The 24972-nt window shown below is 41.0% G+C and overlaps 1 protein-coding gene across 10 annotated transcripts in view; it reads right to left on the bottom strand.

Moving 5' to 3' along the window:
- The window catches only part of LOC105687815 (potassium voltage-gated channel protein Shaker), an 81471-nt gene extending 58277 nt beyond the window's left edge, over window positions 1-23194 (bottom strand). For 2 of the 10 annotated variants that reach the window (XM_048650177.1, XM_048650175.1), the window contains exons 1-2: window positions 23034-23190; window positions 20735-22192 (exon numbers count right to left, since the gene is read on the bottom strand). In XM_048650177.1, the coding sequence (XP_048506134.1) occupies window positions 20735-20898 (164 nt within the window). In that variant the 5' untranslated portion in view covers window positions 20899-22192; window positions 23034-23190. Of the gene's footprint in view, window positions 1-815; window positions 1666-20734; window positions 22193-23033 lie in introns of those variants that run through there. The other 8 variants (XR_007276961.1, XM_048650186.1, XM_048650176.1 and 5 more) reach the window with 8 other exon arrangements.
- Window positions 23195-24972: the final 1778 nt, after the last annotated feature.

Here is a 24972-nt window from a genome sequence, read left to right as displayed (position 1 = left end):
GGGTCATTAGTTATTAAACGGTTGAGGTTTTATCACTCGGTAAATTACCGCTCGACCTTTGTATGAACTGAGAAAACATCAGTGCAGGGGTTTTCCTGACTATTCACCCGTTGAATATCGATCTTTACCGTTTAATTATTTACTCCCAGGTATTATCGTGTGCATTTTATCCACATACGTACATTGACTCATGCGATTCATACGGACAAACACACACACACCTGGGAGATCGAGATATTTTCGAGCGTTTCGAATTTCATACAAACATAGGTTACATGTATCTGCAGATATCGATTTATGGTGAATTAAAAATCGACCCTACAAGTCACGGGATTTTGAATATCGAACGCGATGTAACGAGGGAGACGTTGATAACGATCTTCTCGTTAATAATAATATTATTCACAATGCAATTAACGATCTGCCACCCCGTTCGCCATACCCCGAAGAAAATCTAAACCGGATTCGCTGGAATATCAAAGATCAGGGGGGAGTTCGGAACGATGAAATATTAAAAGAGTTAAAAGCAACCCGGTAGAATTACGGGAGAACCGGAACACTGGAAATGATAAATGACGGAGAAAAGCTCGGATAAAGGACGACACGTACTACACAGCTACTCGATGCCCTGAAATTCATGAGGGAAAAATCTGAACTCACGCCTCTACGTACACCGTTACACGTGTACGAAACGTCTATTAAGAAACTCCGACTGCCCAATTTCCCTTTCGCCCGAAATAGAATCGCCGATTGTTACGAAAGCATGAATAATCGAGAATAGAGAGAGAGAAAGTGAGTGAGTGGTCGGTCATTACCTGTTCGTACCTGCGGATGTTTGAGGAGGGCTGTACTCCGCGTGGAGAGCCGATAACGGCACTTCTCATCCCCGCATGCATCCCGATAATCTGATTACGATGTCGATGACGACGACGACGATGACGATGATTACCTGGGCGAGGATTAGACCCGCGTAACTGCAGGTGTAAGCTACCCCTTGACCGTATGCCTATCCCATCATCGAATCCCGCGTTGGCAAACGCTGGTAAAATTATATCGTAAATTTTCGCAAAACGCTGCTTATTCGGTTCTCTTAATTTTCCGAATCATCGTCAAAACTATGATATCGACGAACAGGTGTGAGCGGAATTTTCTCAAACACGGTCTTTACCATCACTTTCAACACTCGCGACGATCGTACTTCACACGAAACGTCGATTTAGTAACTGACACAGAGAAACAGCACTGCAAAAAAAAAACTGGAATTTTGGAAAATTTTATTCTGATAGCCGACACACCGGTGCAGAGATTGAAAAAAACTTAATTTCGGTCGCGCCGTTAGACGCACCCGATTCAGTCGTCCGACTTCTTTCTTTTTTTTTTTTTCTTTTATTATTTTCAATTTCCGTAACCCGCGTTCCGCACCCTTAGAGGGCCCTCTGGCTTCTGGCCGAACACTTTCAATTAAAACTTCAGCGCGAACGTGATCTACGTAACAATAAAATTGGCAGAGAATTCTAACGACGGTCGTCTGAAGTGTATAATGAGCAGAGAAATAATAGAACTACATATAACCTCTTAACGCGGTAAAAGCAACGATCATTACGCGTCTGATCTTTGCATAAATTCAACCAAACACTGCGACCTAGACAACTCCCGACGGTTTCATCCGAACTAAGTTGTATCTTCCGTTTTTTTCGTCGTTTTTTTTTTTTTTTTTTTTTTTATCGCGCCCGAGTGAGAATATAGGCCTGCAACAATAATGTACCCACGGTATCGCGGCGCCCCGTTCTCATCCGGCGATACGACAGCCGAACCGATTGAAAATTCAAAGTAGACACGCTCGAACGAATCGAGAATCGACTCCGAAATCGGTAATTAATTTCATGCGAGAAGAAAAATAAAACACCGCCACCTGATCGGTCCAGCCCAGTCAGAAGGTCAGCGGGTGACGTCGCGGCTGGTTTTAAATCACCGTTAAGCGGGGAGCATCGTCGTCTTAAACGAAAAGCGAAAAAGAATTTTAACGAAAAGAAGTTGAAATAAAAAAAATCGCCTCAAGCTCTTCAGATCGCGGTCTCTGGTTGCATGCACTACGTTCCTGGGACGTTTTCGGCGTCTGCAGGTGGGTGGAGGGAGTGAGTTTATATTTTGGAAACAGAGGTAACGGCCGCTCTGGGAATAGCAGCTACCACCGTACGCGAACGGTTCCAACCCACGACTCAGTCCGTCAAAGAAGTACCACTTCGCAGCGAGCGTGTGAATATCATCGCGGTACATCGTCCCAACGCCGAATAAGATCCGCGATGCATCCGTATTCCATCGTTTAACGTCAAATTACAGGATGATCGGGTCCCAGCTGCCTTTGTCAGATTGTGGTAAAAGTTCGTTCTCTTTTTTACGGAGTAAGGAATTTTTTCAAGCACCTGTTTCCCCCGGCTAAAACTTGGCGAGAATTTAACGTTCCGTGAGCGAGCATGGGTTTTAGGGGCGATCGGTCGCTCGAGTTCCAAAATAGCATATTTTACTTCCGACGGAAAGTCTCCGACACCTACGTGGTGTATAAAAATGAAATTTATGAACTCCTTGAGCGGAGATGTCATAGGTGGTTCGTAGGAACGAGGCGCGCGGGGTCGAAAGTTCAGTTCCAATAATAATCCAGATCGCTCCGCCCAAGGTCGTACGGCGTGTCTATTTAAGAACTACAGCGTGTGTCGCACGGCCACAGGACGGGGATAATCCGGAGCTTGATCCCCGATGAGAATGCAAAAAGAGAAAACAAAAAAAAAAAAAAAAACGAGGGACCAAGAGAAGAAATAATAAATGGAAAAAGTTTTACGTTTGAAAAAAACAATTAAATTGAGAAATATAAGCTTTCGTACGACGGGGTATTTCCGGCTTCTTCTTCGGGACGTCCTTGAGGCACACGACATACATACGTATACACATCGTAGCTGGTAATCCGAGCTATGCAGGAATCTTGGCACAGAGTTCCCTTCCACATTCTTCATGCGCTTCGAACGTTCGTATTATGCGTCGTCGTACGCTTAGAAACGGCTTCCATTCCACGATGTATGTATAGTATACCGTACACACCGTCTACTCTTCACGGTGTACCAGATTTGTTGAATTAATATTTTTTCACGTCGGTCTTTTTCATCGATCGACGAATTACACCGTTAATTTGAAATCACATGACGCAGGTGCGGATGGAATGCGACGAAAAAAAAAAAAAAAAATACGGTTTGTCGATCGTTCGTGGTGACGGACAAAAAAAAGAAGCTTTCAATTTCAGCGTTATATCGGCGGTCTGTATCATGGGGGGTTAATACGACGCGACCGCACTCGAGGTCGGAACCAATCCGTCAAATATCCCCTCAATCCATGCACGGTGTCCGCGTACCCACCTCATGTGTGACGATGAATAAGTGATACCGGTGTATAATCTTGCTTTTGGATAGCCCAATTCAGTCGTACGCGTTGGACGCGCGTTGACCCAAAACTTCACCCCTGACCGACCACCAACCTCTTTCCATAGCTCAGTTTCGGGGGAAACGGGCTTACGAGATTACCATCATGCGTTCACGTACGATAAGCGTTAAAATACGCAAGGTGATTTCTCCGTTAAATTCGAACGTTCGGAGCCAAAGAATTTTTACACAGATACGATCTTGGTGAGAAGTGAAAAAAAAAAAAAAAAATCAAAGTCTCAGCGGCCTCTCCGTACATCGAGGGGTCGAGAGGCGGCTTATTGCACTTGAAATGAATAATCAGGCGACATGATTAAAAAGATACTATTAATACCGGAAATCACGTCAAACGGTAATGGATTAAAATATAAATTAGAGAGCTCTGAAAGCTCGGCGAAAAACATTGATCAGGTTGATAATAATCGGTACGGGAACAGATGAATCGAAAAAATCGGATCAAGAGAGCATATAAGATGAGATAACGAGAATTCTGTTCTCTTTATAACAAGCGAATAAGATTGTGTGTGGGGGTAGGGGATCTGTACAGTAATAATAGAGGAGGTCTGCCGTCTGTCTGCCGTTTACGCTTAACCTCTTGCTAATAATACATTCATTCGGTTGTATGTAGTATGGATGATGGTATGATACGTAACGCGGTCGTTGGTCGTATCAACCGGCGACGGACACACATTCGACGGAATGAGCGGGAGTGGGGCCTATTTACGCCGTATCTCGGAAATCGGATCTTGGCCCCTTTTGAATTTTGAACAATTGCCAGACGAAAATTCGCCGCACGTCCTCCTTATACCCCGATGATTAACCGTGCAATTGAAATTACGGACGATCGAAGATCTCCGCGTCGTCGAACAGGCGCGGGTCAACAAGTTCGACCGTACAAAGTATTTCGAATCCGAAGAAACTTTCGTCGGTTCTCATTCGGATCTAGGATCTGAAAAAACAATTCCACTACCGTCGATTTCTCGTATCGCTAAAATCATCGGTTGAAGATCACAAAATTTCGTTGAGAAAAAAAAAAAACAGAATGATATTCCGCTGGATACAGATTTCGGTAAGAATTCACGAGGAAATCAGGTGCGCTTCTTAATTACAGAGATAATTCAAAGAGGTTGCGGCAGAAGAAAGTTTTCAACACACTTTGCAACTTTCTTAGAGAAGTATACGTACACACTTAACCTAATGTCAAATTCGAGTAGCGGTCTGCAAAGTTCTCAGTTTATCGGCGACAGAACGCAAGTATTTAGATATGATTAAAAATTATCGCAGCGTTTAAGAATTGCACATCTCGATAATTTCATACCCTGACATCAAAGCCCGATATGGGTTCGGGCCTAGATGTAGTCTGCGTTTTCTCGAGTAATGAATCTATTGGTTTTTACTCACCAAATGTAATAGAAATCCCTTAAGCTCCTATTTCCCGCCCCCCGCCCCCGAAATGTTGGTCAACTTACCTGAAACAGATAAAGTGAAAAACGTTGTTAGCAAAGACGAAGAAATATTTACTCCGCATTGCAAAAAGGATTAGAGAAAAAGATGCGGGTAACGTGTAGTACAAGAGGTAAGCGAAATAGCCGGAAACTCTTTCGGGACGGTTGAAAAAGGGGGTTGTAAAATTCTGAGTTTCCGCTTCGCGTTGCGCTCGCATAGATATAGATATAACGTCATTTACGTGTGTACGTACCTACGTACGGAAACGTAACTCTGCGTAAGGTGGTAGAAGCATTTTTATAATAAAGGTATACTTTAACGTAACGCTCTCATTTTGTAAAACGTCGCTTTTGCAATTTTTAATTACGGCGAATCCTAAAAACTGACGGCAACACACCGGTAATACGTCACGATGACGAAGCGAAAGACGACGACTTATTAAGATAAAAGTTTTCACAGCTCCGTCTTTTTTTTTTTCGATTTCTCTTTTTTTCCTTCAGTTTTCCGTTTTTCTCCCTTTTTTCCAAATTTTGTTATTCACACGCCGTACACCCACGTATACCTACGTGCGAATGTAATAAGCTCTCTCTTCGCCGGCATCCATTTAATAATTTTCCAACATGCTAGCGGGAAAAACGGTGCATACAAAACAAAATGAATAAATGACACGGATCCGCGGCAGATTTTTTATCGCAGAGATGATTTCGTTAAAGGCCATCTGAAAATAATAACTCGGCATTGATAAATTCTACCATTCATACATCATCCTTTGCCTGCGTACAGGACACATATTTTTTCAACTTTGGAATCCCGTTTAGATTAATCTAATCTTTTTTTCATTCCGAAGCGAGCTGGTAATTGCGCGTTCCAAATCACTCTTCAAAAATATAAAATTCCAACAACGCAGTTCTGTGGGAAAAAATTTTTTTAGCCCAAAGACGATCTCGATATTATAATTTTCATAATTCGTGGCCTGAAAATCATATCGTCAGAGCATCAGTTTCGAAGCGAATGACAAAACGAATGAACATTATCAACTTTTGATCTCTTGATTTCTGTCACTCGAAATTTTCAAGGTGTACGGCATCTCCTTCTTCTTGTCAGGAGTCGTGAAAATTATGCGTACGAGGTGCCGCGGCTGAAACCTGTACAGCAATCACATCGAAGTAACGATATAAAAAGGCGCGATTGCCTTCCATCCGGCAACCTTTTCTTCTTTCCAGGCCGATCCTTTCGAAAAGAATTTTTTCACACCTCCTGGAAGTTTTCAATTTTCCCTCTGCATCGTTTTCGAAATCCCGAAAAACTGAACTCGGCAGGAAGGAAGGGCGAAAAAAAGGTGAGGAAAAACGAAGGGGGCAATGAGGCAGCCGTGAAGCTTTCGCATAAAGGGGTACCCAGGAAAAAGGAAGGGGAGAACCCGGAGGTCGGGGAAGGAGGATAAGGTGGGTAGGTATATATACAGGACGTAGGCTGCTCAAGCCATGCGAGGAGGGCATGTCGCATTGCGTCTCCACGTCACGGAATGCGGCCGGGATCGAGGTGGGGGTTTTCAGGGGAGCTTCGCGGTTCCGAAGAGGGGCGAGGTGACCGAAAGAGGAGAGGGTGAAAAGCTCTGGAGGTGCGCAGGGCCACCGCATCGCGCCGCCACCGATCGGTTATTGCTTCGTTTCACTTCCATCGTCGCTAAAATTGTTGACGATATTATTATTACTATTTTCCCTATTATCAATCTTCATCCTACGTGGGTACTAATCGCCAACTCCCGCACGTAATTCGCACCTGCGAAATCATAGGATTGAAGAAAAAGGGGGACAATAATTGATTAACGCAAAACTGTAACGAAAACGCTAAGTATACGAGGATTTAATTGATGCAACCGTGCAACGAAAACGCAAGGATAATCAAGATACAGAGTAGCTCTGAGAAAAAAAGAATTTAACGGTTGGAAAATCAGATTAATGAACAATGAGAGAGATGCACATCGATTCGAAGTAGATAAAGTTCAAACTTCAAGTACCGCGATAAGCCGGTTGAATTTCTCTTATTTTTTCCTATTTTTCTGTTCGTTTCACCAGCATCGACTGCGTGTAACGGTGATTCGAGCAAGTGCCGCGCGAAGCTGTGCTCTGGGAATCGGAATTTGGAAGGAGATTAGTTTTGTATTATCCTTCGGGGGAATCAGTCGGGTCTGCGAGGATGTAACTTATACACACCTATACACTCGCTGACTTTCCCTAAAGTTGCGAGAGAAAAAAAAAAAAAAAAAAAAAAAAAAAAAAAAGAACCGAAAAGAACCTTCTCTCTCGGCTGCACGTGTGCGAGAGGACGTAAAACTTTTCGAACAGCCGTCGAAGGAGTCGGAGATATTATCGGTAGCGAGCTCAGGCAAAACTGCAATTGAATGCAGGTCAAGTTGCTGCGACTGAATGCGAAAACGCCAATATCCCGTATTTAATTCTAATACGTATACGGATAGCGGATTATAAAGCTGTGTGCGTGCCTATAGGTACCCATACTTATAGTTGAGGATATAAGATGATAATTTCTTCCCTCGAGATGTATCGTCGAACGTGGTGCGCGACGGTGCAGGTGTCCCTGCGGGGGGAGTAGCGGCGCTCCGGGAGTTCAAAACCGGAGGGAAGTCGCACTGGGGGCGTGTATATCAAACAATACCGTATACATACATATATACGTCTATATACGTCCATGTATAATATATATATACCGTGGAGTACATAGGTATACCAGCCACTACATAGCGAGCAGCTCCCTTCTTCGAGTGCACCAGCTTAAAACTCCCTAGGGAGGGTAGCAATTCACGATGCTGTCTCCGTGCATTAATCTCACGAATTAATTTAATTATACGAGGCGTTTAAATCAAGCCGCTTCTGATCGTACCGAACGCTTTAAGGAAAAAATTTGTTTAAAAACACTTTTACTTAACGTAATGACAATAAAAAGGACATATAATGACGATTATATATACAGTGAAAGAAATTTCTTTGAGGAACGCACGATTTCTTCTTTTTTCTCGTTCTTTGAAAAAAATCTCATTTCCAAAGAAGCTGCGAGCTGGCGATATCTGAAAAAACAAAAAAAAATTCGCTCCCACCCCAACGTATACGAAAATTTCATTGAAATTATTTTTTTCAATTTTTTACCTTCCTTGAGACGCGATTCGTTAAAAATTTATTCATCGGAAAAAGCATTGGTACTAGCGAAATTGTGTTTGTTTTTTTTTTTCCTTCCGCGGTTCTTTGTACCATCTAAATGATTTCTTAGTTCTACATCTAACGCGCAAAAGTAGAGCAAACAGGAACTGGTCAGACAGTCTGGCGACGGTTGAATTTTCACCCTTGTACATATATATCTGTACAATATTCTGCACGTCTCTTTTTTCGTACTTTTTTTTTCTATTCGCTTCTTTCTTTTTTGCCCTTCCAACTCTCTTCGTGCATTATACTTGTTTTACGCAGAGTTCCGAGAGAAAAAAAAAATCAAATGGAAAAAAGCGAAAGAAGAGAACAGCTAATTTGTAAAAATGCAAATAAAAGCTGCAGAAAGCACAAAGAAATTATTCTGTTAGAGTTATTCTTTTTCCCCAACCTAAATAAAAGCTTTCGTTTCAGTTTTGAAAATTTTGAAAATGTCCATCCGCATACACAATAATATTACTTTTTTTTTACCATTTTGTTTGTTTTTTTTTTCAGTTTTCCTCCCTTTGGAAAACCTGCATCAGGTAGGTATGTATATAATATAGTATCTCTTATGTATTATGACAAAATATACGTACAAGTATAGCTGAGCATGCTGTCGATTTTCCGGACGTTATTTTTTCGCTTTTCCTTTTGCTTTTTTTGTATTTTTTTGTTTTACGTGCTTTACTTCCTATACCTAACCCTGTTTACTCAACGGTGGCTGCTTTTATTTCCTTCTTTTACTCTCGTTTCCTCTCTTTCCTGCTTTTTCTATTATTCAGGCTCACTGCAGCGGGTTCATCCTGCAGATGAAATTGAAGACGCCGATTGGTTGGATTTTTGTTTTTTGTTTCGCCGTTACTTTTTCGAAAGAAGATAAGAGACAGAAGTGATCCACGCAAAAAATCGACGAACTGAAACGACGAAAATTCATTCCTTATAAAATATAAATCTAAGATAAGGAAAATTGAATATAATTGAATATCGGTGGTGACTGAATAATTTCGTGTCAAATATCGATAACCTGTAGGGCAACCCCTTGGGTTGATTTTTTCCTACTTTCGAATCTGCGCTGCTTCATAATTAATCACATCCCTGTATAATGTATATCACGCTCATACACATGCATACATCGTCGTATAAGTTTCAACCGAACATTCAATAAATTTGGAAACTAGTTAAAACTGTCGGATGAGTTGATTAGACAAGTTGCTGAAAAGTTACTAAAGTTTCCATGTTAATAACAATAATGTAATGTATGGCGGTAGTAACGACGATGATAACAACAACAATAATAATACGAATAAGAATAAGAATTTCAAAATTTCAAAATTTATACATATTCATAAGCTACTGGGATAAAACACCGAGTTAATTAGCGATCATGATCGCATGTTTATCGTTCATTTTTCACCCGACAACTATACCTAGTTTCCCCTCCCTCCCGATAGTCCTCGCGATTTATTCTATTTTATTTTTTTCTTTGTTCAAATTGAACTTTACCTTCCTTACTTCTGAATTCACCAGAACAAATTAAATGAGCATTACAAACGAGATAAAAAAAAAAAAAATTCTACACAAGAAGTACCTAATAATTTTCTTTTCTCATCATTTTGTAATTTTCTGTTATTTCCGTGTACATTCCGTTCAATATCTAAAACTATGAAACGTTCGCGTAAACATTGTTATCGAAGAAAACAAAAAAAAATCGAAGGGGAAAAAAAATCAAAGAAAAATTAAACGACCGCGAGACATCCACGGCATAGTATATACATATATGAAATCAACGACACGCTAATCGTCAAGTCTCGTGCAGGCAAAATTCATACAGGCATATTGTATGTATGGATACGTGTCGTAGGTATATACATTCCATGTATATTCATGTACGTTACACGTGTGTACCGTACATGTATAACGAATGCGAAAATTATATATGAGATCGATTTCAAAATGCTTGTTTTTACAATATCTACTTACGAAGGAGAGGGTGAAACGGGACGCTAGGAAGATGAAGAAATTACGAGGATTTCGATACAGTTTTTTTGTAGCTTCGGAAAAACTGATTGGAACCGCGAAAAAATGTTAGGAGCTTCCTGACGGAGAGGGAGAATACAACAAAAACCAAAAAAAAACATAGGACGAAGTTGGGGGTGGGCGAAAAAATTTGTAAAAATTATACAAAAATGTCAAAATTTTCGTTTGTCTATGATTAAATGTGTCCGGGGTATTCGACATCGAAATTCCACTTCGCTTTCCGAGTGGTTTCCTCAAGAACTTTTCTCGATCCGACGTTTTTTCGCCGTTAGAATTTTATGAGGCATAGCGGAGACCGTGTCTATAAAAATAAAAAGTGTTCGATGTAAGGAATTTTCGAAACTGATATTCATTTCGTAAGTTCGGCTACTTCTCGGTAGATAAATGTTGAGTATAAGATAAGTGAGGAATCGTTATTGGAATACGTTATAACAAACGGTGTTGCGCCTCGGTAGGCCTAACAGGTGGTGGGCTTCGACTGATAGGTTGTATGGCAACAAGTGATATTATATTCACTTCAGCAGCCAACTAAATCCACGTGAATATTTGTCGCTGCAAATTGTACTTGTCAATTTGCCAAGTAACCGATCGTACCTACGCTATATATATGTATATCTACCCTTTCTTCATCAGCAATTATAAAATTACTTAACGAGAGCAGAATACGGACGAAAGCTATGAATACCAGGCAATTCGAATCGCCTGAAATAAATGAAAGATATTTTTTTTTTCCCCCAAGTGAGTTTCACAAAATTAGTATTTTCAAAATTATCCATCACCCAGTAACCGATTGTAGGCGAAAATATCAGTGTGAAAAAATATTGCAGGTTTCAAAAAAAAAAGAAATAGCGAGCAGCAATGTGAAAACCGCAAAATTTTTCGTCAAAATATATCGTCGTATAAAGTCCGACCAGATTTGCCGGGGAGGTAAAAAAAAAAAAAAGGAAAAAAAAACATATCGATTCGAGCGCGAGCTTTAGTGTGTAAATAGGGTTAGGTTGGGGAAGGTGTCGAGTGGCGAGTTGACGCTGAAAGGAGTATAAGGTAGTATAGTGGTAGTGTTACAGGAGGGTAAGCTTACTGCAACATGTGGCACGTTACAATCCCTATTTGAAACTTGACTCGTGGTCCGACGTGTGCCAAAACACCCCTTTATACCTGTACGTATAACCTTCCTCCTACTTACAGTCCCCTAATTTTGTTACGCTTGACTCAGATTATCGACGACGACGACGCACGTCACATCGAGTTCGTATTTAATACGAGAATAAAAAAAAAAAAAAAAAAACGAGAAACCAGAAAAAAAGTTTACCGGGTTTACTTTATCGAGGGTATCGATCGCGTTGAAAAAAAAAAAAAAAAAATTCGAAACGGTCTCGCGTACCGCACATCGACGCTCGACTAATTCAGTATATTTCTCAGGGTGCGTAAATTATTTTCGAAACGAAAAAAGCTCGACGAATTTTCAACGAAGAAAATTCAGAATTTATTTCGACGACGAATAAAACTGATTCCTCTAACCACGTCGTTTGTTTCGCGATACCGTAATCGGGAATCAAAATTCTCGTTAGAAGATACGAAGAGCGTCCTCCGATGACCCATTAATTTCCAACGATCGGAATGGACACGCCGGGTGAGCTTTGCCCACCCATGTTCGCCGGGCTAATTCGTTCTCGTTGTCAGTAGGGTCGACGTCGAGGCATCGACGGTTGCCGTTATGAGGTATGCGCGATGACGCACACCGACTCGTCGCACTCTCTCAACTGCCCTGCCCTGGAGGTTAGGTGGAGAGGAAGAGCTTTTGGTGAAATGACAACAACCGCATGCGGGAATGCTATGCAGATGGGAACAACCGCTGTTACCCGATACATAATCTACATTGTAAAGGTGACTGTTGGTGTACCGATGTACAGTTATACCGGAGCGCTTGGGGTTCGGAACTGTTTTGATACCACCGCACTGTTTGTTTCTGCGCTCTCTGCAATTCCCATTATCAACCCCATCCCCCCCCCCCCTCCCCCCCCCCGCGCCCCCCTTTCGTTGTTCGTCCTTACTCGATGACGCGCGGTAACTGGATCTTACATGGTCCGACCGTTTGCCGAGCTTTCATCCGTTCGAGTTCGGTGCCGTGCCGATTGAGTTTTGCGATATCGGAGGCTGGGCGACGTAATGGCGACACAGATTCCCTAAATTTGAATTATTTTTCGCTGTCGCGAGGCCTCCTCATCCGAAACTTAACGAACTCGGGGGCTTTCGGTTTTAGCGTCTAATCGGGAATATGTATATATCTATTTTTGTTTGGCAATCTTTGAGGGTTACGCCATTTTAGCAGCACGCGGAGAACTTTGGACCCCGCAAAAATTCGCTACCGACAATATTTTCAGACGTAATCTATCGGTATCTAGTCCGTAATGGCTGCTCAACTTTTTTTTGTTTCTTCATTAGACTCGACCGTCTGTGTAACGGAGCGTTGTACGGGTACATTATAGTCGCTCATCGTGAAAAAAAGCGGAGCTTTTTGACCGTTAATCCTTTTGTTCGCTTGTAAAACGAACGGGTGTACGCGACCTAACCGAGTGAAAAATTTTGCAACAAGCTTTAACGTGTATTCCGGATGATACCGGGGGGGGTGTGTTTCCGGTTTTTATCGACGATTTTTGGTACCGGTGAGCTTTGGAATAATTTTTGGAACAACGCGTGGTTGGTATATAATTGTCACGCAGGTCGCGAGTGGTCACTTTTTAGGATCGATTCGGATCACGTGGGCGATTGAAGAATCGAAGATTCGCGAAAGCAAATCGAATGAGACGAGTGGTTGAGTGAAAATAGATTCGGCTGAAAATATGGCGGGTAAATTTTTCCCAGCCCTCCCCTTCACAGATACTTCCAAGTGTTCCCTACTTTTTTTTTTTATCGTCGTTTTCAGAGAGGGCAAAATATGTATACGATACAGAAACACGCGGGGACTGTAGGTACACGTTATATGTAGAAAGTTTCTTAGTTATATTCGTTTTGTATCTGTTCCATTTCTCCGCATCCCGGTTTCTCCCGCGGTACATTTTCATGGATACGACGACGAGACCCGGTAATTTGAATATTTCGGGGGCGTAAAATCTCGAGATTACAAGGTATAAGGTGGTAGCGTCCTATGTCACATTCCTTGATTTATTCATCGATTTGTTATTACTTCAATATTTTTTATTCCTTATTTTCAGCGTGGTTATATTTTTTTTTTACATTTTTATTTTTATTTTTATTCACTCCAGCACTCGAAATCAACATCAAACACGGTACAACACACCGAATTCTCGTATATCCACGCGAAGAGAAAATAAAATTGCGAAAAAAAAAAAGGAATCGGGACGACATTACTACTCCGGGTAAAGCGGGACGAAGCGAAAATCTCGTATCCACGTATTAAAAACTTTTCTATCATATTTCTTTGACTTTTTCTTTCATATATTTCGTCTGATTTACCTGCACGCTAGTAATACATCCGACGAATAGAACCATCCGCGATCCTCGAGGCAGTAATACGTGGGGGTAGAAACCAAAAAAAAAAACCAAAAAAAGTTTCTACGCGATTATAGCGGATAGTGATTGAGAAAAGAATTTTCGAATCGTGCCAGTTGCAGTGTTAGGGGAATGAGAAAAAAACACATGTATCGTACACGTGTTGTACGTTACGTCGATGTATATACACGTATATATGAATACGTATGTAGGATACATACGTACGTTCGCTCCAATGCGGTCTATTAAACATAGATAGAGGAATACCGCATTGCCGTGAATTTGGCCTGGAGAATCGTAGTTACGTTGAGAGTTGGGTTGGGTCGGGTTTAAAGGTAAAGCAATAGTCGTTGCAAAGTGCAACACCGGTTGAAGATTAAGATGGAACGCGGCTCACACGACGATGCAGCAGCAACAGCAGCAGCAGCAGCCTACCTACCCATCTCCGCTTTGAATACGTGTAGCGAAAGTAGTATAGTAGCCAGCGGCAGTAGTAGAGCCAGCAGTTAGGTCAGCCGCAGTGGAGTTACACGCGCGACGTAGCCCCCGTCTAGTACGATTGAAACGTATACTTCGTCCGTACGCACCCTTTTAAAATCACAAGGAAATTATACCGGGTGTTTCGATACGCAAAAATTTTACCTACGCGTAGCTATATAGATCAGAGAAATATTTCGTTGAAAGAGCAGATTGATTGATTGTTCTCCACGCGTGGAATATTCTTTTTTTAGTGAAGCTGGAAAACAGAAGTAATGATGTTGTGTCGTTGAACCGGAAAATTTTCGGAAAGCAAAAAAGAGTAAAAACTCCAGCATACGTAGATTGCGTAATCTGCCACGCTATCCGATTAGCTTACGGTATATTTTCACCGTGTGTGCAGAGAAGTTGATAAAAAATGCTGATGTCGTATACGACGTCTTTTCACCGCGGATGGCGCGCCGTGTGATTCAGGTGTTTAAAATATATACGAGAGGAGAGTCACTTGTTGATCCACTTTATATACATTTCGCTTGACGGTGGTATCGCAGTTGCAGCTGCACATTATCGCACATTTATTAACGCCCAACAATGGAAAGAATACATAAGCCGCACTCCATTTATTTGTTCACAGCACCAGGAACACTGAGACTAACCCTTGATTTTTTTCGATCTCGGGGCTGAAAATCGATAAATTATTTTTTGACGCATCCCAACGCTTTTGGGGATCTCGATTGATTTTGGTGGTAGTCTGATTCGCCTCTACGGATTCGAGTTTCTTCGACGAAAATTCGCAAGAGAGCGTTAAAATTCAGGGATCGGGGAATCGATTTTTGACTGAAAGATAGTAAACGGATTTTTTCGCGTATCTACCCCGATGAATTTCGAACTCGGGAATCCGGATCTGCAAACTGAATTTCCATCGATACATATCGGACACCCGTTCGAGCCGAGTCGATTTTAAATGGAATTTAATTTTGAATCAATTTTTTTTTTGCCGAGTACAATTTAATCGTCGCCGATCCGTTCGACAACTAGAGACTGCCGTACCGGGTGTCAATTTTCATTATTCAATTATCTGAGGGGAGATGGCGGGGGTGAGGAGAACAGAGAACGGTGAAGTGTGAAAGAGAGTCCGGAAATCCGCTCGACTCGTAATTTCAAATAAAATCAGTGTACCTCAAATCTGAGCGTACCGGATAAACATAAAACCAGATAATGTTCAACAGCGTTCCGATATTGTTCATCATTTTCCGAGCCGATTCACATGCGAAAAGTTATATGACTTTCATTCGTACGCGTTACGCGCACTGCCAATTATTCAAATAAAAAATGTGTAAAGGTTTTTTATAACATACGAAAATTTTGCGATCAAGAAGCGTCCGATGAAAGAAAAAAGAAATTTTTCGGAACGATAAAACTTTTATCGAAGATTTTTTATTTATTTTTTTTTTGGTCGACAAAAAAATATGAGTGTAAACCTATACCGTGTAGACATAAACCTCGATGGATCAGTTCTTGATAATTATGAGGGAACAAATTGGCAGGGGGTGAGCGAAGGAATAAATAAATAAAATAAAATAAAAGTAAAAAAATAATAAAGACCTCAGCGACGAGCTAATTTAAGTTGGGTAATTATGTTTTTCGATTCGACTCAGACAACAAGAGACCTGAAATATAAGTAAAGCGGCAGCACTCCGTAAAATAAACGCAGCCGCTGTGTTTATAAGCTTCATGTTTTAATTAGAATACTGTATAGTATGTATATGAACTACGTGCTTATATTATATTGCAGTATGTATGTTAGGATGGGTTGAAAAAAAATTTTTTTTTGTTATGTTCTTAGCATGGGGGCAGAATTTGTACCTTATAAAAAAAGAAAATTTTTCAAATGTGGAAAAAAATTTTTTACTTGATAGTTTGAGGAAGCCCACTCGTTTTTTGAATAAATAATTAATCAAGTGGGGTACTTCCAGCAAGAAAATTTTTTTCCACCCAATGATTACTCGATCGATTGCTTGAGTATATGATTTTGGCTTTCAGATTTTAATTCCTGAGCTGATCATATGTGAGATTACTGTTGAAGAACCAAAAAATAAATCGATTTTTGAGCGAAAAATAAATCATTGTTTTAATTGGGGTTAATATGCTTTTCTTACGTATTTTGATCTCGGGAATCCGAATCTGGACGAAAAATTGAGCTATTTCTAAAATTGACCGAGTTATCGCTAATTTTCAGCTTTTTAGGGTCAAAAATAAAAAATTGATTTTTTAGTCTATTTCATTGTAATTTGAGCTCAGGAATCCGAATCCGAAAGAGAAATTGATCTATCTGCAAAAATGACCGAGTTATCCCCATTTATTCGCAATTTTTGGTACAAATTTGAGGATATCTCGAAGGGAAAAAATCGTAGCCTAATTTGGACAACGGATTTGTGTTCCCGGAGTCGAAATACATAAGAGAAGTGCCATACGATCAATTTCAAAAAATAAAAATTTTTGGCCAAAATTTGAAAAAATCGTAAGGGGTACCCCTTGGAAAAATCTCAAATTTTGACCAAAATTTTTTATTTTTTAAAATTGATCGTATGGCACTTCTCTTATGTATTTTGACCTCAGGAACACGAATCCGTTGTCCAAATTGAGCTACGATTTTTTCCCTTCGAGATATCCTCAAATTTATGCCAAAAATCGCGAAAAAATGGGGATAACTCGGTCATTTTTGCAGATAGATCGATTTCTCTTTCGGATTCGGATTCCTGAGCTCAAATCACACTAAGATAGACTAGAAAATCAATTTTTTTTTTTGACCCCAAAAAGCTGAAAATTGTCGATAACTCGGTCAATTTTAGAGATAGATCAATTTTTCTTCCAGATTCGGATTCCTGAGATCAAAATACGTAAGAAAAGCATATTAAACCCAATTAAAAAAATGAGTTATTTTTTGCTCAGTAATCGAATTTTTTTTCGGTTCTTCAACAGTAATCTCACATATGATCAGTTCAGGAATCCAAATTTAAAAGCCAAAATCATCTACTCATGCAATCGATCGAGTAATCATCAATTATTCGCTGTTGGGAGCAGCAAAATTATAAGACATATCCATTGGTTTTAGTTGTAGACCCACTTTGATTCGTCGCAATCCATGCATGGGTCAAAATATTCCAATTTTTCGGTCTGCGAGAGGGTCCGAGTTTTGCTCGAGTCAGGTAGCCAGCAGCGTAGCGCTTTGTTGTGAGACGTCACCTTGGGGGCTGTGCAGAGGTGACGCCCCACAACAAACCGCGCGCCCGTGGCTACCTGACTCCAGATAAGCTCGGGCTCCCTCGTAGACCAAGAAATTCGAATATTTTGCCACATGCATGGATTGCGACGAATCAAAGTGGGTCTACAACTAAAACCAATCGATATGTCTTCAATTTTGAGTCAAAAAAAGAGCATGTCATTTTTTGATTTTATACTTGAATTGCAAAAATAATTGGAAAAAATATTTTGAACAGTGACCGAGTAAAAAACAATCACAATCGACAATTTCTAGATATTTTTTATGATTTTTGACCAAAAAAAAAAGTTCATTGCTGGAAAGTGTACCCCACTTGATTAATCATGTATTCAAAAAACGAGTGGGCTTCCTCAAAATATCAAGTAAAAAAATTTTTCCACATTTGAAGAATTTTCTTTTTTTATAAGGTACAAATTCTGTCCCCTGATAAAAAAAATAAAAAAAAAAAAAAAAATTTCAACCCACCCCAATGTATGAATACTCCTATAAATATCTAAAAAAAGAAAATTGACAGCACAGGAAGCGTCAACGAAGCTCGATAAATATCCTTCAAAAATTATTATTGCGCAATGTTTCCCGATTTTCGATAGACAAAAATATTTCCAGGTAAATTATATCTTACCTACCCCTGAATTAGTATGAATTATTTAAGCCCCTACGCAACATCAATTGAACTGGAATAAATATATTAAAATGTTTGTTCGGGAAATTTCAGCTACCCATAATTTTGTATGACTTATTCTCTAAGACGAAGTTAAAAAAAATTTTATCGTACCAACGATTTTATTTTTTTTTTTGGTTGCCGTAGAAGCTTCATATCAATTTTGTGAATTAGAGTCATTCGTAGATTGACAAAATGGTCGACAGTTAATTTCCAATTCTGCACCTTCACCATCCGTCGTTCAAAAATAATTCGGGGAAAGCCAAAAAACGAGGAAAAAACCGGTTGCAGTAGATCCAATGATCGAGTTATTCGAAATTCTGCTGTAACTTGTTCGTGTATTCGAGTCCATCGACTATAAAAGAAATGAATACCTTGTTCCGTATAACTATAAATAATTCAGTTGATAGGTAACTATGAAAATACAACTAAAGTGTACAATATAGAAATGCTGAGCAAAAGTATCAGTCGCATTTTGTGCGCTTCGTCGCACTGCAGAGATTTGGCGCGGGCTCAATGTGTGTAGTACCTTATACCGAGCCTTATACCTGTACTACTTTTACATCGACGAAATATTTTGCCCAGTTTTAGCTCGTGAGGGAAAATTCCTCCCGGCAAAATTACGTCCTCTGTAACATGCTCTCGGTATACATGGAAATATAAGGGATGAAAATTTTGCACAGTATATTCTATCGCATTTGCCCTGTTACGCTACTCGTGTACGTGTGTACGTGCGTGGCGAGCGGAAGGTCAAAGGACGACGACGGTACCAACATTTCGTGGGTCCAGCTCGAACCGACTCATGCAATGTAAACTGAATTCCTTGACTAATTACATACACGTATAACGTCAGAACCCGTCATTGCCAGCCATTTTATAAACGGAAATTTGACGTACCGGTTGAAAATTCAAATAGGATAAGATAGAAATAGGTGAGAATAGATGTTTAAGAACACCGAGGGGCGTGCCGGTGTGAAATTACAAGATAACAAGATGGAGAAAATTGAAAATGTGGCTGGAAGTACCTACCTCGAAAGAAAATGATGAAACTTATCGCCTATTCTTTACAATCAATCCTTGGGAACGTAAAACACTCGAGAGACCGAACGACGTAACGAAAAACTAGAATAAAATGACGAAATTGTACGCCGGCTTTGAGTATAACGTATACTCGTGTGAACCTCGAATAAACCTTGAAAAATGACGATTGAATGTAGAGAGAATTTCCAGCCCTTGAGCCAGCAGCGAGTGATCGTAGGTCACCCTTTCGCAGGGGTTGGTGCAGAGCAAATATGGTAGGAGTGAGACCATCGGAAAGAGACCCGGTACGTATATTTCCTGTCCCATTTTTCTTCTTTTCCTTTTCGCTCTTCGTTGCGTCCAATATCTCCAGGATTCCCCCTACAGAGCTTGCGCCCCTCGCAGAAGCTGAGGAGTCCTACTGCAGAGCGAAAGAAAATCGAGTGAAGAAGTGGTTTTGGTTTTTGATACCCAACTGTACCGCCGTATTCTTCCCCCCCCCCACTCAGTTCGGCGACGGTAAGTGAAAAGGACGAGATGATTCCGATTCCCTTCCACCCCGGTGAGTGTTTATCACGGAAACCGATCGAAATAAATTTAAGGAGTAAAAAAAAACGCGCTTGTTCAAGTGCTGGCGACTCTCTCTCTCTCTCTCTCTCTCTCTCTGTGATATTTTTTTACGGCTGATACCGTATACGGTACGTGCGATAAGATATCGGTGAAAAACCAATATTTTAAGGGAGATGACAACGACGATGATACGACGATGATCAATTTCGATTCGATGCGCGGGTAGACGATGACGGCTCTCTGCAGGTACGAACAAAAGCTCGAGAAGTGCACGGAACCGTTAAAAACTTAAGTGATACTTTTTCCGAGGTCGGAAAAGTTTTTGGCACTAAGTCGCGTCAACATATACTTCTTCCCTTCGATCGCCTTAGCAAACTTCACCCTTAACACCAAAAAGTGAATTGAAGTAGCTCCGCCAACCAGTCTTATATCTGCGATCTTGAACTTTTCGAACCTTCTTTTTCTCGTTCCCTTTTTTTCTGTCGCTTTTATTTTTTTCTAATTCTGTTTCTCGTATTGCCCGAAGTTAGGAGATTTCAAATATCGCCATCGGGGCGTCATTTTCAATGGCTCCGTCCTCGCCTTGGAAGCAAAGTAGTCTAGGATCAAAGATAACGTTTCGTTTTCGAAAGGATGCTGTACAGCCGCTACAAGCAGCATCAGCTTGTACCCGTCCGTATGTATACATGATATATGCACACACCCCAATGACTAATTTATTTCCGATCGCGGCTACTCTTCGCTGTGCAAATCTCAGTCTATAATGAACCGACGAAAAACAAAGTTACAAAGTTTAATACATTCTCAAAAGACTTGGGCAAAAAAAACAAAAAATTAAAAAAAATAGCTCTGGCTAGTCAACGAAATGCAGGTTTGGAGGACAAGATTTTGGCGAAAAGTTATCAAGTTTCTCGAACTTGAGTTTGCTACGATTTGGACGATTTGGTTGTGAATTTCAGGATATTTACAGTGTACTCGGATGCAGCAGCCCCAAAAACCGTGAAAGCGATACGCGAAAGGCCTTGTATGAAAATAATGATTTATCGTTCGTTAAACTCACTGGTTGAGGTTCCGATCGTTGCTTCCCGTGGTAGCTGATCCTTGCCCCGCGGAAGCCCCACCGCCTCCCGAGTCGTGGTGTCTCCTCTCCTTGTGAACAATGCCCATTAATTTCATCCATGGATTGTTGGCGGCGTGGCCTCCCATGCCACCACTCTGCCACATGGCGCTCGCCAGCCTTGCTGATTTTAATTAGGAGGTCCAAGAGGACCTCCAGACGTAGCCTGCCCGGGAAATACGTAGAGGGCCCCTTAAACGGGGTCCCCGATGAGACGAGATCGGCTAAGGGGCTGTTAGGGGGTGTGCGTCGTGCCCTGCACGACCCCGTTGGCTCCCAAGGCCGCCACTCAAGGACTTCGAACATCTAACCAATATGACTGGTCCGCACCTCTTCCCTCCACCGTCACCTTCCGCTTCTTGCTTTCAAAGCCTCTACTACTTCCCTCCAGTCTCGAAAATCTTTCCGATACTTTACGGTACTGTTCGATAGCACCTATATATTCCGGAGATCACTGTATCTAAGGGACATTTTCACGCGGCACTGAGGATCAGGGTGCATAGACCCTTGGATACGCGACCGTTTCAAAGTGAAAAACGGGCCGATATCAGACGTGTAAGATAATTCTCTCGAACGGTACGGTCCCGTTTATCTTCCGGAAACTTTTGGTAAAAAATTTCAACAACGTGAAAATTTATTGGGCGCCATGTTTATCCGCGTTGAACGTTTATACGAATGCTTGCCACAGGCAGACGGATAAGTCTGCTTAAAAATTTGACTCAATAGCGAATAGCCCGCGAATTGCCAATTCCCACGTCAAATTGAGTTTGCGTAACAAATTGCCGAGAGATTAAATATCCCAGCGGAAATGAATCGGACAGTTTTTCAACCCGAAATTGCGAATGGAAAAATGATAAAAGTTTCATAACTGGAATCCTGGTCACTAGGCACTTTCCAAAAATCGAGCAAAAGTAGCACATTTTTATGATAAACTTACACACACACCTTTACTATAGAATAACACAAAAGGAAAGGGTATAACGATGGTTCTTTTGTACGTGGATTTCATTTCGCCGATCCATAATCATCGTTATTTTCACCTTATCATTTTCTTCCATCGCGCTTGCGATCATGTTTTTCTCTTTCATAGTGCAAGTTACATTTCTCCAACGATGCAGTCACGATAAAAAGTACCTTTTTTTTGTGCAATGAACTTGAAATTGTAAATGGTCCTTTCGGTACAATAACGCGAGTCACTTTTAAAGGGTCTTTGTCGGTCGCGGTCTACATCGTGAAAATCAACATAAAGTGTCACGAATCACGAATCCTTTGGCGGTGCGTTACAGGATATGTTATTCTTCGGCTATCACGCGACCAACAACACACACCACGGTGTGTAACGTTACCATACTATGTTCAATGTGCGCCGTAGGACAGGTTCCATGAGTAGGTTGAATATTTCTAACGATACATGAAACGGTTAATCGCACCAAAGCCAATACGTTCACTTCACACCCGTCAGATCTATGTGCAATTATATCCTCAACTGCACATCGATCTCGATCACATTATTGTTAAAAACGCGGTTCAGCGATTATTTGTCAAACGGTTTAACTTTCATACGGATGTTCATAGGTCAGGTCGTATCATCTCATACCAGGTGAGGTCAGGTCAGGTCGGTCCGGATAGTTTTAACAAAGGTTTATCATAGACGTAATCGCACTTACCGTTGCATGTACCGTTTCAGAGAACAAAATTATCCTCTCCGTGTCAATCGGATGTCGAAGATAATTTTTATTTACTTCTACTTGTAACGAATCGAACCGTCGCAATCAGAAAAATAATCCCTAAGAACGAAAGATGAGGCAAAAAACAAACAAACAAAAGTACCGTCCCTTTCTAGTGGATTGCACGTGACACAAGATTTACTAACATTTCTATAGATGATGATAAACCGATGTCAAAACTTTCATTCTGTCCTTCAACCTGATAAGAGTTTTTACAACCTCCTCATATGGCCCATATTAACGTTACAAAATCAAATTTATTTCTTTTAGTCAATTTCTGTAATCTCTTCCCTTTGCGATACACAATACATATATTATTATACATATCGCATAGGAAGGGTAAATTAAACGACCAACCACGCGCGCTCCGTATACATATATATACATTCAGTACGTACATATATTATACGGACCGCGGGTATTTTGTATGATTTTTTTTTTCTCTGTTTTTTTTTTCTCTCCGTTTTTAATAAATCGTGATTAATTTATTTCTTTGTTTTTTTTTTTTTTTTTACCCCTGTACTTTTTAGCGAATTTCAATCGACGGTGAATTTTTTCATGGCTACTCGGGGATGGTGGATATGAACGCGTAACGAGGTGTCGTCGAGATAAGGCGGCACGTCGACCAGGTTCTCGGGGTCCGGCACGGTGCCACGGTTTCGCCTCACTGCCGGGCTCACTGCAGACACTGACGCACCGCACCACCCCCACCATCAGCAGCAGCACCACCACTACTGCTACTAATACTACCCCTCCTGATTTCACCACCCCGTACGGGACACAAGCAACGGCAACGGCAGCAGCCCGGCCAGCGCCGAACACCTGCGCCGAGCTACCAAAGCACGGAGAGTACCAACACCGACGTACCTCGTACCAGCACATGACCAACATTTTGAATAAATGTACACGCGTATGGTGCAGGGTATGGTATACGGCTTACGCTACTCCGAGGTGCAGGGAGTCGAAGACGGGGATGATGCAGGGTGGCAAAAGCTAGCCCCAAACCCTGGAGTTGTAATAATTAATCGTGCGGGTCGTTCGCAAGTCGGTCTGTTCTACGTTATAATATATGTATGTGTGTACGTATATTTATATATTGCCATACGTATATATTTATACGTGTAGATATATGTATATATAAGTGTACACTGCAACTGCCGCTACGCGTAATTCTTATTATATAAACGGTGTTTTTGAGCGATAAACAATTTTTTATGTACATCGTTCACCGCTTCCAGCAGCCATATTCTTCAACACGTGATCGCAATGGTGGGGGGTTGATTATTAAATTCATACCATTCGTTTATTTATGATTTTAATTTTTGTTCGTCATTGCGCAGCGTAATCAGGCGATTTTGAGGTATAGGGAAAAATATGTATATAGCGATAGCTGGATTGCGGTTCATTTGAACATAAACAAAACAAATTTCTCCCTTCTTTCAATCCATCGAGACTTGGTTTTTTAGTATTGCCATATGATGTGTTTGTAAACTAATCTTCACGATTGCACTATATTATTCAAGAAAATCATGTGAAAAAAATTCTTGAAAGTCTATACGTGAGAAACAGTGGGATCCCGAATGAAATTCATTGACCAATAATCTGCAGAATATAAAAATCGAATGTATATAATAAAAAGAATAGTTTCTCTTTGTTCGAATTCCTTTAGAAAATACCTTCTATATTAGAAACATACATATATGTTAACAACGCGAAAGCAAACATACACGACCGTACAATATCAAACGCATACAGCTTATGGGGATGGCCTTGCCCCTTGGCTTGAATACAGCCGCATTGCCGGATGCCAAGGGGTCATTTTATCGGCGACACCCAGATCGGCGAACGAGGCCAAACGTTGCAGAAGTGAATATAGGGGGAGAAAAGAAGAATATTTTCGCCCGATAGCCTATCACCGTAACCTGTATCTTCTATCTCATTATAGAATGGACATGGGGGGGGGGGGGGGGGGGGGTATAATTGATCGTGGATAACGGAGAGAAGAAGGAGAATAAGAATGAAAAAAAATTTCTGCCCCGCGCGATTTAGTTGTAGGCATCTGTGACGTTAATTAATTTAAGTTTCTGTATACGAAAATAACGATTCCCCCGGATCACCAACACCCCTTCGCACCGAATATATAGCTGGGTATAGTGGTAGGAGAAGAGAAACGCGCCCCGCCCCTTCGCTGCGGTCAATTAAATTTTTTCCCGGGTCATTCCGCCACCAGCTCTTTACAGATATAGCGATATAGGTATATTCGCGTACGATACCACCCCGTAGGTATAGGTTACACGTGTGTAACGCTCTTGTTAATTTAAATTTTGTGTTTTTCTTTTTTTCTACAATTTTCTCCTTTTCGTATTTAGTCGCTTTATATTACCCACTGTAAATATAAACGTCAAACGCGACTTATACGGCAACGATTTAAGGGGCTACCGCTACCGCTGCTGC

This window comes from Athalia rosae, chromosome 2, assembly GCF_917208135.1.
Source record: "Athalia rosae chromosome 2, iyAthRosa1.1, whole genome shotgun sequence".
Lineage (NCBI taxonomy): Eukaryota > Metazoa > Arthropoda > Insecta > Hymenoptera > Athaliidae > Athalia > Athalia rosae.
This window is presented reverse-complemented; position numbering and strand designations above follow the sequence as displayed.